The sequence below is a fragment of the Corvus moneduloides genome, chromosome 5, assembly GCF_009650955.1.
Source record: "Corvus moneduloides isolate bCorMon1 chromosome 5, bCorMon1.pri, whole genome shotgun sequence".
NCBI lineage: Eukaryota > Metazoa > Chordata > Aves > Passeriformes > Corvidae > Corvus > Corvus moneduloides.
The window spans coordinates 23,227,172-23,242,160 of record NC_045480.1 but is presented as its reverse complement, the minus strand read 5'-3'; the positions used below and the strand labels follow the sequence as shown (position 1 = coordinate 23,242,160).

Below are 14,989 nucleotides of genomic sequence, written 5' to 3'. Positions count from 1 at the left end.
TGATGCCTGACATCCCATTGCTAAGGTATTAAGGACAATGCAGAATCTATATTGCTGAATGCCCACATTCATACTCCAAGAATAACTTAGAACCTGCTACTCCAGTTCATTAGAAAAAAGGAACTTTACACTTCTATTTAGTAATGTGTTATTTTGGAAGAGGTGATAGCAATTTGCCCACTGTGAAGTCTGTAGTTTTTGACTGTCAGAAATAAGAACAAGCTTTTGAATTATTTTCTTAAATGCATACCACACAATCCCATTTCTGTTACGGGGAACCATTAATGCTTTCTTATTTCTTTCCAACTCTAAATCAGAAACTTTAAATTTATTTTGTCATTTTTCATCATGGGAACATATGTGCATTCTTGTTTGAAAATGATGAAGGTTTTCTGGGGGAAAAACATTAGTACCATATTTAGGAAAACATTCTGTATTTTCTTTACTAAATAAAGCAGATGATACTTAATGTAACAACATACCATAGTGTAATTGTGAGCCACCTTGTGCAAGTCAGTGCAACCCTGTGCATCAGCAAAAGATCGGATTCCAAGGCAATTGGATGGGTGAAGCTGCTTCATTAGGAATTTGCAGCATGCTTCTACAACCTGAGAGAGCTGAAGAAGGCAAGCTGTAGACAACAGGCACTCAATGTTATCTTCTTTTAATTCAAGGCGACCTAGTAACATCAAAATGATCACATTAATTTGCTCTTATAATCTTACAAATTCCCTAAAACCCCAAGGCAACAGATTTACAGATTAATTTACAGATTATATGACAGAATAGAAGGCTTAGTAAACATCACCCTCAGCATTAGATAACTAATAATTTTCAAAATTAGTATCTATAATGATGTAAGGAAAGGGAATCCTAATGAGATTCCTTTTTTTGTCAGCCATGATATATTTAATAGATTCATATAATTTGTTAACTAACTGAATGTAGTATTATCAGAGAAACTTTATCCTATCAGATTGTCTCAGGTAACAGCAATGAGACCTAACTGCGGTCTCCAGCTTTCTTACCAGGGAAGGAGAGGAGCAGGCACAGATCTCTTCTCTCTGCTGATAGGACCCGAGGGAACGGCATGAAGCTGTGTCAGGGGGTTAGGTTGGATATTAGGAAAAGGTTCTTTCCCCAGAGGGTGGTTGGGCACTGGAACAGGCTGCCCAGGGAAGTGGTCACAGCACCAGCCTGACAGACTTCAAGAAGCGTTTGGAAAACACTCTCGGGCACATGGTGTGGTTGTTGGGGTGTACTGAGCAGAGTCAGGAGTCAGACTTTGAGAATCCTTGTAGGTTGCTTCCAACTCAGGATATTCAGTGATCTCTTTTTATTTATTTATAAGAAATTAAATAATGTGGATAATTTGTAAAGAGCATTTGAAATCTAGTAATGGAATACAATGCTCACATGAGGACATTAGATGAAATTGTCATTTTCACCTCAATTACCTGTATATGCATATTGAACCAGAGCCCACAATGCCTTTGGCTCCACACCTTCCATCTTGATTTCTTCCTGTCTTGCTTCCCTTACATCATTGGTGAACATTGCTGCAAAGTAGTCCGAAACAGAGGAGAGAACCAATCTGAGTGTGACATGCAGGAGAAAAGGAGAGAAACAGGGAAGAAAAGAAAAAAACCTTAGTCAACCTGATGTTTCTTAATTTATGATTCATTACTTTTCCCTTTGAAGAAACACTCTAGTGAGAAAAACATTTAAAAATTGACGAAGTGCTCCATGCTCTAGTTTCTCTCTATGAATAATGAAGTACTGGTACTAAACCTACATTTGCTGCTGATCTAAACTAACTACCCTTTCAAAGCTCAATGACTTTTAATAGCCAACACAGACATAAACCATAAACCCCACCCCCGCCAAATCCACCAAAATTTGAAACAGAATATAAATATACATTATTTAAATAAAAATAAAATTGAATTGACTTCCATTTGTATTATGTCAGATAGTTTTTTAAACATGAAAGAATGACTTACCAGTCCTTTTTGAAGTGCTTTAAAATGCTTTTATTCTTGGTGCAGACATATACATTCAATTACTAATACTGATAACAAAACTTGGCACAGTAAATGTGGAGATGATACAGAGTAATGTCTTTTGTGGGTATGTATTTAGTCTTTTTAAACAATCCTTACTATTTTACAATACTGTGTAAATAAACATGTTAGTGCACAACAGACGTTTCTTTGGATTACTCAGAGTAAAACACTCACTACAAATAATAATGCCACTCTGCAAAATGTGCAAGAATTTTGATGTCTCAGTATGTGTTCAGAGACTAGGGTGAAAGAGAAAATTATATGAGGCAGGAATATGATACCTACCATAACTATTCAGAAGGACTGCTGGCCTCTTTCATAAGAGACTGCCAGGAATGGCCTTGTGGCTTGGACCAATTTTTGTGCTGCAGCAGTTCACTGTTGCCTTGCCCATGGGGAATTCAATATAAATATATTTGATATATGTACTGATCTATACAAAGAGCAAGTCCAAAAACCAAGCCCACTGCAAATACATTAAACAGTCCATATGCATACATTCCATTAATCTAATACTTCAGGCAGTTTATGCTGTGCTGAATCACTATATTGGTGTGTTAAAATGACAGAGGTCAGGAACTACAAACCAGAGTAAAACTATTTGAAAAGGTGAGCACCAGTGCTTTGGGGAGGATTTGCAGGTACATATACAAAGTAATGAAATAAAAGGAGCTGTCTCTTAGTTAATTAACCGCAAAGTAATAAAATTTTGACTAATTAATTTCATAATACATTTTTCTTGTGTATTTTCTGATCATTGACCATTTGGTCAGGCTTACAGTAGGATAATCCTTTTTTTTCTATCTGCTGAGGCAACAGAGTAGAGTTAGGAGTGCATGGGGAAAAGATTAATTTTATTTTAATACCTTGTATGATTTAAGTTTTGTCAAAAGAAACAAAGCTCTGTTCTTTTACAGAAAAGTGAAATCCTGTTCTTGAAAGATTAGATTTATTCTGTGGGTGACTTACTAAGAACACTTAGGACCTTCTGCCAAGGTAGGGCCCAGGCATCACTTCTAGGCATTTTAACCTTGGGTTTAATGAAATCTGCATTTAAATGAAAATACTGCCTCCCAGAGATCTATAGAAGGGGAGTAAATTAGAGAGGACATTCATGTAAGTATCAAGGGAGAATTTCTGCAACTGTTTTTGATGCTAGAATGGGATGACAAGATCAGATTTCTATGTACAAAATAGGGGTTCTCACTGGAAGGGAAAGTGGTTTGAATAACCCAAGTATCTCTGCAGGTCCAATTCAGACTTAAAAAAGGCAAAACAACCAACTTAACGTATTCACATCTGGCAGTTCTAACTTGGAACATTGCCACAGAATACAGCTTGAAAAAGACAGGTCTTTTGCAATAGGAAACAGAACTTAAGATTTAGTCATATCACACTTTGGGGGTTGGTTGTTTTTTTTTTTTTCTTTCCCCAGCAGTGCATTTGGACTGGGTAGCTGCACTATTATTCAGAAAGCATCAAGACTGTACACATTTTAGCAACAACTGCTGAAGAAATGCCAAATAATAACACGTGGGTCCCAATGCCTTCTACCAGAGGTTTGATATCAGCAAATTTCTCCCTCTGATTTCCAGACTCAACAGTCCTCCAAAAGAAATTAACAGAAATGTAATCCATTAAATATTTTTGCAAACATGTGTTCAGATCCATGAGGAGGTATACACACTTAACAGTGTTAAGTGCATTCCAGAGAGTGACTTGCATATGCTGACAGAGGCTGTGAAGTCCAGAAGCAGTTTAATACAGGTAATTTGAAAAAGCAAAAATTATACTGAGAGTAGTTTTGTAATAATTTTACAATGAAAAGCCTTAGAACAGATATCCACATTTTTCCCCTAATTCAACTAATTTAGAAAAAAAAGCTCTTTCAAAGAAAGAAATGGGATTAAAATATACAGTGACAATGCATCAAGGTGACACTGACCTAGGATAAAAGAAAACAAAGGCAGACTTTCAGCCAACTGGCCTTTTCTTGTCCTATCTTTTTCCCACTAGTCAATAAAAATCAATTACTGCTATACACGTGTGATTCGATATTCACTTGTTCATTGATCTTTTAATCTCATAGCTAGTAACTTATTTTTCTGCCAGTTAAACTGTATTCCTAAATACAGACTACAAAACATGAAGCAACGAATACCTTCATGTAACTCAAGAATCCATGGAAGACTTTCCCCATCCATATTTGACCATTTTGCTAAAAAAGCAGTAAAAAAGCTAAGCGACGTATGATTTTTTAAAAGAAAATCCGTGCACTGACTACAAAAACTGACTAAATGACTATAAAAGCTACACTGATATTCACAATCTCCCTGTTAAATACAGGCATCCTGGCTCTGCTAGCATTTAACAGAGTTACCGTGCGTTATTTTGTAATCATTAAAATCAACATGTTTTTCCCTATCAAGAATTCACTGTGAACTATTGATGCTACAAGATACTGCCTTTCCTCCATTTAGAAACTGAAGAAAACTATGGGTTTTGTATTCAGAGTTTGTAGCCTTTTTTTGCTCCTAGGAGTAGTATTTCTGGTATAATTGCCCAACCAAAATGCCTACAAAATTAGTATATACTGCTATTAAAGAGGTCTTTTAAGATTACAAAAGAACCCAACCACAAAAAACAAGAAAAAGCCTTAGTACAGTTGGCATTGTATTGTTTGATTGTGGATTGAACATATCTACCTTTACTCTCCTTCTTATTACCAGCTATTGCTAAATATTCAATTCTGCATAAGTAAGATCACAAGAATTTAGCTACTGAATTATATGCAGTAAGCTGCTCTTTTACAGTGCACAGGAAAAACGGAGAGAAAAGGGAACACACGAATATCGGGATTTTTCATCTAAGAGATCATAAGATGTCTGAATAATTAATTGCTCTGGAAAAATACTCAACAGCTATGGTCTAAATACTGACAAAATCTGGGTGTTTCAGTGCATTTTTCTGCTCTTACAGGAGGCTCCAAGGCTACTGAAGTCTTTAATTTCTGTAGTTTGTATTGATCCAAAATTAGAAAGATCTACCATGACGGCTTAACTTATTTTGAAGAGTTTTCCACTGAGAGCCAGTAAAATATGTGGCACACTTTTCAAACCGTACTTGTTGGAACTGCAACAAGCTACATCATCTAGACAGTTTTCTAGGTCACCAAAGCAATTACTATCTAAAATGATGACAGCTGCCAAACCTGGCAATTTACAGGTTTAGTATCTCCCAACTCATCTCACCTGACATAATGAAGTGAAGCTGCTTAAGATCTGAAAGATAAAAGGGACTCTTCCTGGGCAGCTCCTTGTTTGTGGCCGTGTAACAGCTGAAAACTGTCCTAGGGAACTCACTATTAGCATTCACTGAAGTTGTAAGGTGATACTGAAGAGTACTGAAGATACTGAAGAGTTGTGCTCCTTCAAACAAGCTTCCTAAACCTTAGAGTACATAAGGTTCCATTTGCCTTCTTTCCTTAAGTCCCATGTCTTTTAACATCTTTCAGTGTCAACAGAAAGACAGACAATGGCTCTGCCCAGACTGCTGATTAAAGGATGTGGAGCAGGCTTTAAATGCCCTCTGGGCAGGAATTCACATATATTTTCCCTTTCTTAAAAGAATGTTCTAATCAGTAGGTTATTACCAAACAAAACAAGCTTTTATTATTGGATATAGCAGTTAGTTGAATGTAATAAATAGGAACATAATAAATGGCAGACATCTAAGATTGCAGTGGACACAGAATAAACTCCTGCTATGAAAAAGTTAATTAAAGTAATTAAATTAAAGTATGGAAATTTCTTTATGAAACTGCAAGCTAAAGGGGTCAGAATATAATACATTTCTTCCTAGTGGAGAATGGTCCCCTTTTCCTACTTGCTTCATGACCTTGTAAATGAGTTTTTAGCTATAATTTCAGCACAGAATAAGAAGATAAACACTTTTGGAACAATAGAGAATGCCATATTCAGAAAAATCATGACTACATGTGATGCTTTTATTTGTCGTAGACTCATAGCCTGAATTCTTTGAATAGATACAAAACCTCTCAGAATTTCACAGTAATGTTTTAGCTGTGCTTATTACCAAGGCAGACACCAAACTCATGTCTCTTTTCTCTAAAAACATAGATCATGCAGTTCGCAACACTCAACAAAAGCAGAAACTCGTAATTAAAAAAATATAGGAATTATTAAAAATACCAGGTTTAAAACAGAAAATCTGAATACTCCTCTCTATATATGAGTGTAATTAATATTGATAATGAAAAATGTTCCTTCTTACCAGTTCTGTGTGACCACATACTACGAAAAACCCTTACCTTTCTTATGAAAAAACAAAGGAAAACAAAGCTGTCCAGTGTCAGTGAACTTTGTATTTTCTTACTCATCTTAAAATGCCAAGCCATTAAGCTAAGATCTATTTAATACATCTTCTCTTGCTTATTAAGTTTCAAGACAAAATAATCACTGGTGTTCTGAAATGCACTGACTGATCCAGCCTGCAGTCAATACCAAAGAAGTCAGAACTTGCATGAAGGCAGCAAAAAAATACCAAGTAAGTTTTTTCTTATAACATTGGCTACTACAGGTACATAAAGGCAGTCATCTTGTTGAATTTCCATAAAATTTAAATCAAATTTAAGATTTCCGTCTTTATCTTTCACACTCTGAAAAAAATTCACTTTTCAGTGAGATACTCTGGACCTACTGAGATGAAGACTGTAGTTATTGCTACGTTTCTCTGTGAAAACAAAACACTAAGAGAAAGAACTTATTATGCAGAAGGCAAAGCTTCTTTGTAAGTTGCTCCAACATTATAAAGTGAACAAGAGACAATCGTAAGCCTCCCACCTCCTGCTACAAGCACAAAGTGTGCTTCTTTGGCCTTAACATTCATGCATATTTAACACACAATATACCAACTACAGCAACATCTTTCTCCTCAGAAGAGAAGTCCAGAGCAAATCATGGGTAGTAGCATACACCTCATGCACTACAGATATAGATACAGTAGCAGAAACTGGAGAAGCGAAGTCAGTTATTCCCTACATAAATGAGAAACAAGTGTGAACCACATTAAAGGACTTTTTAGCATGTTGTCTATCTGTTTATTTCATTGCAAATAAAATCTTCCAGTCCTTACAAGACATTCACAGCTGTCCTCTGCACCCTTTCTACGCATTTTTAACTATTACATAAGCCATACTCCAAATATGTATTGCAAAGGGGTTACCTTGGCTACATAAGGAAGTAAAATGATTTCCTTATTATAATCACTGTTTTTTCCTGTTTACACCACTCCAAAGTTTTTTGACCCTAAACTACTTGAGCACGTGCCCACTAGGGGTGTGTGTATTCCCTGTTTTCATCTGATTCATTACTTTCACAGGGATGAAACAGTTCAGTGACTAATTTGAACATTTCATAAAATGAAGTCTCTGAGAGTAAGAACAAGTTGTGGTTTAAATGCCTCCCTGATCGTCAAGTCAGTTCCCATCCCCATGCCGTCATTCCCTCAGCTGAGTCAGCACAACAGTGTGGATAATATCCGAATAAAAGCAGAAATCTGGCTTTTTAAGGAAAAGTACCAACTCCAAACCAGCAACCTCTTCCTGTCTTTTTATTACTATTACAATATTGAGCTGTAGTTTCACTGTGGAAGTAGGAATGAGCAATGGAAAACAAGAATGCTTTAGGATGCTATTTCTGTTGTAGACCTCAACTTAGGAAACCACAGCTTAACTGTACCTAGGTTCCTATTCAAACTACAAATTCTGTGCATTAAATACTGTAATGTGCTTCAGTTACACGTGCCTGTGTTTTGCAATCTTTGGTAGTTTCCTAGCTTTTAAGTAGCATGCGTATGATCTGTTAATTACACAGATGACAGAGAGAGTAATGTTTGAACTAATTCAGACATCTAATACTGGCAGCGTTCATAAGTCTCCTATCAAAGGACTCTTCTTACTACAGAAGCAAAAAAACTTTTATGTGGACAGAAAATGGTCCTTATTGCTTACTGTGACTCCAATAACATAATTGCTAGTACAAAGAAAAAATTAAATCTAAGAAAAAAATTTACATCATTTTTGGAAAAGAAACCACTACAACTTAAAATATTCTGGGAGTGTATTTGGGACTTTCGGGGCTTTAATTTTGTTATGCAAATACCGTAAGTATACTTGGAGACAAAAAGAACATGAATTTTTTTTGATTCTGTATTGCCTACAACAGACAAATGAACTTACAGTTTCCAAATAAATGTTAAAAAAACATATACATGTTTAAAGTATTTTAAATTGTTTAGGATGTTTTGACTTTTTTTAACAAAATGTGGGACACACTTTGAAGGTGCATTAGTAAATAATTATTAAGTTATGTCAAATTATAATAAACTTACCTGTGAGCTGGAATTCTACGATCACCAGCAACTAACACCACATCACATAGCTGGTTGTGTCTAAGATAATTCTCCATCTTTTTAAAAGTTTGTTCAGCATGGTTGAGAGCCTGAAAAAATTCATCTGAGGTACAGGGCTCCATTGTTTGAGAAGATGATAAGGTGTGACTGCTGTTGAAGGTTCTGCTGAAGACAATAACAGAAATCTTAATTCACACAATATTAAGGTGAAGTTTTATCTGCAAAGGATAAAATAAAAATCACATGTGATTTTAAAATTGATATGCACTATTTGTTTTAATATAAATTCCCTTGCTATTTTATTTTTCTTCATATTCATAATTTCATTCTCCCTCCAAACATAATCTAGACCCCTGTGAAAAAAGTACGATCATTTCATGTTGTGCACTTCAACTAAGAGACACACAGAGATTGGCCCAGTAATTGTATCTGGAGTGCTGTCAGGTGGTTAAGGAAGAACATCCACCAAGACCTGGCAAACTGAAAAGTAATGGCAGGATGGCAATAAGGAACCCAACCACTCCCTACCACTTATGTTTCACACTTAGCCTAAGGTGGTTAGAACAAAACTCAGCTACTAAAAGCATGTGGGCATACAGGGGAAAAAAACCACAAAGAAACACATCAATACACCACCACTCCTATTGCACAAAGCCTTTTGTCTGAGATCTAGCACAGCAGAAGTCAACAGAAATGAAAAGCAAGAGTGGATGGGAAAAAAATTATTCCCATCCATATACACAAACACAGAAGATTGGGAAAAAACAGGAACAGAGAAAATGTAAAAGGAATGCATGGGCCTAGGAGATAAAGGAAATGAATCCTAATTATATACACTGTGGAAAGCACATTTTCTTGCTCACAGTTCTTTAACTGACTACTACTTAGTTTTCAACAATGCAGGCAACTTATAAAATACTCTGGATCTACCATAACATTTGGAAGGATGTAATTTCACAAGATCTGCATCCAGACCCCTGCTTCCACAAAGAAGTCATGAACTGAGGCAGCATGCTTGGGGCTAAATTCACCATGAAACCTATCACACTCCTTAGCGCAGGATACTCATTAAAAGACAGAGCTCTTCAAAACTAAAATCTAAATTTCCAACAGAAGATTTTCTGTAGAGAGGAATGTTGTGATTTGGTCTTGGGTTTTGTGGTATGTTTTGGTTTGGGTTTTTTTTCTGCATGTAGCCAGGTAGCTAAAAAAGTCAAGAAGTTTGGTACCTAATTCAGAGCTAAATCTAATAATGGATCAGAAATGAGGTACCTGCCTACTGAGTTCCCTTGGGGGACTTTATGTTAAGTGTTCTCGCTGAAGCTGTGGTTAGTAATCTATTTATGTGTCAACTTCTTCCCTGCTCCCCATAGCCCACGAGTCACTTCTGCTCCACCACCGGCCCTCTAACAGGCTGGAACAAGCATTCTTTGTGGCCATTTTGGAAACTGAATCATGGGCTCATACAAAGATGTAACCATGTAACCACAGACAACATGATATTGCACAACTGGGTGGCATTCTCAAGGGAATGAGCAAGAAGTACTCAGTGAAAGCGACTCTTTAACCAGCAGCCCTGAAAAACAAAAACAGAAGCGGAAAGAGTAGGTCGCTGGTCAACACACAAATACTTAGGAAATTATTCTGTATTTCCATATTACAATTTAGCACATTCTCAATTGTGTTAATACATGTTGTGGACTTTTTTTGTTGGTTTGGTTGTTTGCTAGAACTGTATTTTAACCCATATTCCTCAAAGTAACTCCAATAATAGTAATTTTAAAAAATCACATGCTATCAGGATTTTATTTACATTACAACCTTACAAAGTGTTTTGCAGATAACAAAGAAGAAACAACAAAGGAAAAAGCTTTCTAAGTCAGCACCTGCTGGATCACAACCTCACTGGAGGTTGCCAGCCGTAAATCTGCCCATGTGTACGTTCCACACAGAATTCATTCATCACTCTCGTTCAATAAGGAAGAATAATTGCAGTGGTATCTGTTTTCCAGTACCCACAATAAAGCACAGGACACAACAGAGTCAAGCCTAGTTCTCCCCCTCATCTAAAGACATTCAATCCCATACCTGTCCTCTAGCTAGTAACTTACAAACCATTTTCCATAATGAAGGAACAGGAGAAGGAAAGAAAGATTGAGGTTCAGTGATCTATAAAGAGAACATGAAAGCGACAGTCCAATAGTTCCGGTATTCGCAGGAAAAAAAAAAAAAGGAAAAAAAAAAGGAAAAAATAATGCTTCAAAAGCTATTTGTGCCTGTTACCCTGTGACTGGATATGAAAAATTTAAATGCCCCTCCTTCCACAAACTGTTTTACGAATCTTTTTCCAGTTCCATTTGCCACAGCCATGACAGCCTGGGAGAATTCCTAAAGAACTTACATCCTCAAAGGTGAGTCTGAGGTGAAAGAAAAGACATATCAAAGGATTCTGTAGCTCAAAAACTCAGGATGGGGAGGCAGACTTAGATTGGAAGTTACAACATATTAACTCCAAGACTTATCATACAGAGCAATACTGCAGAGTTGCCATCACCTGGTACATTCAGACCTTGTCTTTAAGTAATTACAGACATTTTACTAAACTGCTCAAGGTCAGCACACAGCTGATGAATTCTAGAATCCTGCTCTTATTTAATGTTCAAATATAAATATACATTTTATATTATATTATAATACATTTCCCTACTTCAATCTACAGTAAAGTAATTCCAGTATTTCAATGCATGCCTGGATGAAATGAACCAGATACAACATTCTGCACACTAGGTATGCTCTAGGTATTTTTAGCTTTATCTCCACCATGCCTTCAAGGTCTGTAGATTGCTGCTAAGGCACCACAAAAAATGTTAAGAAAACCAAATCTAATGCTAATAAGCTTATACTTTCTATACAAGAGTCTGCACAGTTGATGGAGAATTCTTAAAAGTGTTCAAATCCAAAAGGATGATCATTGCCTCAGGGATGCAGGAGAGTTAACAAACAGCAGCAACAGAGGAAATCTAGGAGATGAAAATCTGCAGAAGAATTCAAAACTCGCTGTCCCAGTAAACAACCATTCAAGCTAACGCTGCTTACAAACGACACATAGGAGTATGATGTGAACAGTATTACAGCTGACTAGCTCTGACTCCTGAATCTGAATGGTCTGTCTGCATCTCAGACGCCACCTTAGTCAAAGATCTGGTAATTAACTTGGAATTGAGCGCTATACTAACACCAAATTAATTTGACAGCAGCTCTCCTCTAAATGAATCACATAATGATCTAAATTATGTCATAGTGACAAAGACCTGATCTAAATGCTTTTCTACTAGTGCTACATGACAAGGCAAAGAGGAAGGACTGATACAAACCAAGCAGCGGAGCTGCTTCTGTTACTTCATGTTTTTAGGGTTTGTAACTGTGCAGTAAGTTACAGAGGAGCACAGCAGAAAGGTAACTCTGTCACTTCTACAAAAGGTTTTTTAAAGGACATTTTCATGCACACAGTTTATTTGCAAAGGAAGTAAGAGGGTTTTCATCATGGGAAAAAAAGCCCTTTGAAAACTACATGGATGAAAGTGTTGGTAGGGTTTTTTTCCTCGAGTCAACATATAAGAAGCCGTATTTTAGACTACCAAGAAAAACCATTTAATTAAGTTCTTAATATCAGAAAAACTCCAGGTGTTAGGCAGAATTATGTAGTCTGTCCAAGAGCTTATACATTTTTAACAAAGAAAGTGAACAAAACATGGATTAAGTACAGTCTCCCCATAAGACAGAGATACAGATAACAACACAAAGCAAGTCCCTACGTTACCATTAGTTACATATTAAATTGTACTGACACTGAACTCAAAATTTATCTAAATTATTTCTTTTAAAGCATGTAAGTAAGCTTTAGCATGATTTAGAAGACAGTAACAGAAATACAAAAACCTCTAGATGCTATACATGATTAAGCACATAATTTAAAAGATACTTCCAATTTATTCAAATCCTTTGTGCATTTTCTCTAGTATACAACTGTCTGCAAAAAAACCAAGACTTTTTACAACCTCCTAAATAAATATCTGCAGTTCTCCAATTCTACAAAGTAACAAATTGGTTTTGCCATATGCACACTATTCTCTTAAAATTAAGACCAAATTTGTAGTATTTTCAATCTACATTTTTATCTTTTTAAATGACGTGTTTTTTCCTATAATGATTACCTTGCTATGAAGAGAATATCCTAACTGGGGTAATGCTGTACATAAAAGTTTCCCATCACAAGTATATGTTGCAGAAATGGAAGGTTATGTTATACCTGTATCATATCCAGTGACACAGCTACTTAAAAATTCACATCTGAATGTCATTTAAAACAGGATCTCTTCAGAGGTATGCTACTTACAGCTACATAGTTGTTGCAGCACAGTAAGACTGCTGTTATGATGCAGCAGTATGTAGGATTTCCTTTCCCAGTAATTCTAGTATTTTGACATGTGGTGATAAAAGCAAATACGCTGTGTTCATTTCTAAGCAATTTTACTCTCCTTCCTTTCCTTGAATTTTTCAAGGTCATATATACAATAAACAGTATTTATATTATGGACTATTTTGCCTTTCCACTAAATTGATTCTTGTCCTAAGGAATGAAAAACACTAAACTGCTATAAGTAGATTGATCTGTCCTTAATAGCCTTTATTAAACACTGTACCCTTTTAAGTAGCCACATTTTCTGAAATGCCACATCAGTGCAAAGCTATCTTAAAAGCAAGAAAGCAAACATCATAAAATTTTCTGAAATGGTAAGGTATTATGGACTACATGAACTACAAAACAGGAAAAATACTTTTAGTGAAGAATGACTGACTTATGCAGTAAATGAAATAAAAGAATTAAACTGGTATTTCACAAGAAAGGGTATTAACTTGCCTAATTTACAACAACTGGTAAACAATTTTCACTCAAGAACAAATTTTACAGTTTCATCTTTAGGAGCAATGTGTAAGAAAAGAACACCAAAACATCTTTACAGTCGCAATAAAACCATTCTTTCTTTTTATGCTAGGTACACAGTTTAAGACAACCAAATGGGTTACTGCAATCACTTTAAAGCAAAAAACTGATTGACTTTCAACAGATACAATTTTTTCTTTGATTTATAGTGTATTTTTTACAGTTCATTCTCTGTCTTCTATAGACACACATGGAAACATGAGGTCAGAATCAGAAGCAGCTTACATTTTCATAAATTTCTCCTAACTGAAATAACTAAACAATCAGTATCATTTCAAAATAATGTAGAAAGCATCCTGTAACATTACCATGTAGGCAGTACCTTGTTCATAGCAGCATGTACTTGTACACTGTTTAAAACACAAGTGCATCCATGTTTGAGCTTTGTTTATCCCCACTGACTGGCTTTTAAAAAAGGTCCTAGTAAACACACAGAACCTGATTATAATTTTCTGTTTCTGATGTACAATAGCTGCTAGGTTTCTGAAACATTTTAGTCTAGAATAAAGGCTAGCCCATATATGCATGCTAACTAGAAACATGAAATGAAAACACGTTTCTCACAATAGGAAAGTAATAATTAACCTGCACGAGCTGCTGTCCGATTCATTTTCTTCTTCACTTGCTCTATCATCTGTTTCTTGTCTGCCAAGCCAACGTGCACCTCCACAGTCTTCTGCTGAGAATTCAAATACAGGGATTTCTGAGGTGGATGCCATTGGCCAAAGAGGTGAATTCTGGAAATCCTGTTGGCTGGACCTTCTGTAACCAACTGATGTTAAAGGTAAGTTACCTGAATCTAAAAACTTTGTGCTGCCAGTTGTTACATTTTGTCCTCTATTCCAGAAGCCCTCCTGATGGTTTTCAATTGCAGAGTTAGGGGCTGATGTCTGATGACCAAACCACCTCCATCTGATTTTTAAAATCTGCTTCACGTCAAACTCTTTACGAGAACCAGACATTCTTAGTGAAAGCCAGCGATCGTCTAGGCAACAGGGTAAGAAGCAGCACACATAAAAGAAGAATTGTGCACCCAACCAAGACAAGAGAAACACATGCTCTGCCTGTCTATGGCAAGCAGATTTTCTACAGAAGGAGGGGAAAAAGCATTGCAATCACACAAAAAAGGCTTCTTTAACGGTATGCCATTTGAATATAAACAAAAGGCAACAGACAGTGAAAAACGCTGAGATAAAAGAGGAGGTGAAACAATCACCTCCATCAGGAACAATGCTAATCACTTCACCCTAAAAGCTCCAAGGCTGTTTCTGTTGCTGCCTCTGACCATTAGGTTTCAAAAACACCAAACAATATTCATTAAAGCCTTTCAAGAGCTAAATACCACCCCCTTTTCTTAAACCACAAATGACAGCAAAGCAATTCCTATACTGCATCTTACAATCTGTTTCTTATTCTGTTAACTCTTGCTACTACAGAGGGGAAAAAACTGCAAAAATCAAATTAAATCCTTTCTACACTCCTAAAA

General features: G+C 36.1%; 1 protein-coding gene across 7 annotated transcripts in view; it reads right to left on the bottom strand.

The window, feature by feature from the left end:
- Positions 1-14,989, bottom strand: part of KLHL5 (kelch like family member 5) — a 49,505-nt gene that overhangs the window by 20,454 nt on the left and 14,062 nt on the right. The window contains exons 1-5 of one of the 7 annotated variants that reach the window (XM_032110087.1): positions 14,297-14,554; positions 14,089-14,182; positions 8,478-8,663; positions 1,458-1,594; positions 483-679 (exon numbers count right to left, since the gene is read on the bottom strand). In XM_032110087.1, the coding sequence (XP_031965978.1) occupies positions 483-679; positions 1,458-1,594; positions 8,478-8,663; positions 14,089-14,182; positions 14,297-14,465 (783 nt within the window). In that variant the 5' untranslated portion in view covers positions 14,466-14,554. Of the gene's footprint in view, positions 1-482; positions 680-1,457; positions 1,595-8,477; positions 8,664-14,088; positions 14,574-14,989 lie in introns of those variants that run through there. The other 6 variants (XM_032110088.1, XM_032110086.1, XM_032110084.1 and 3 more) reach the window with 6 other exon arrangements.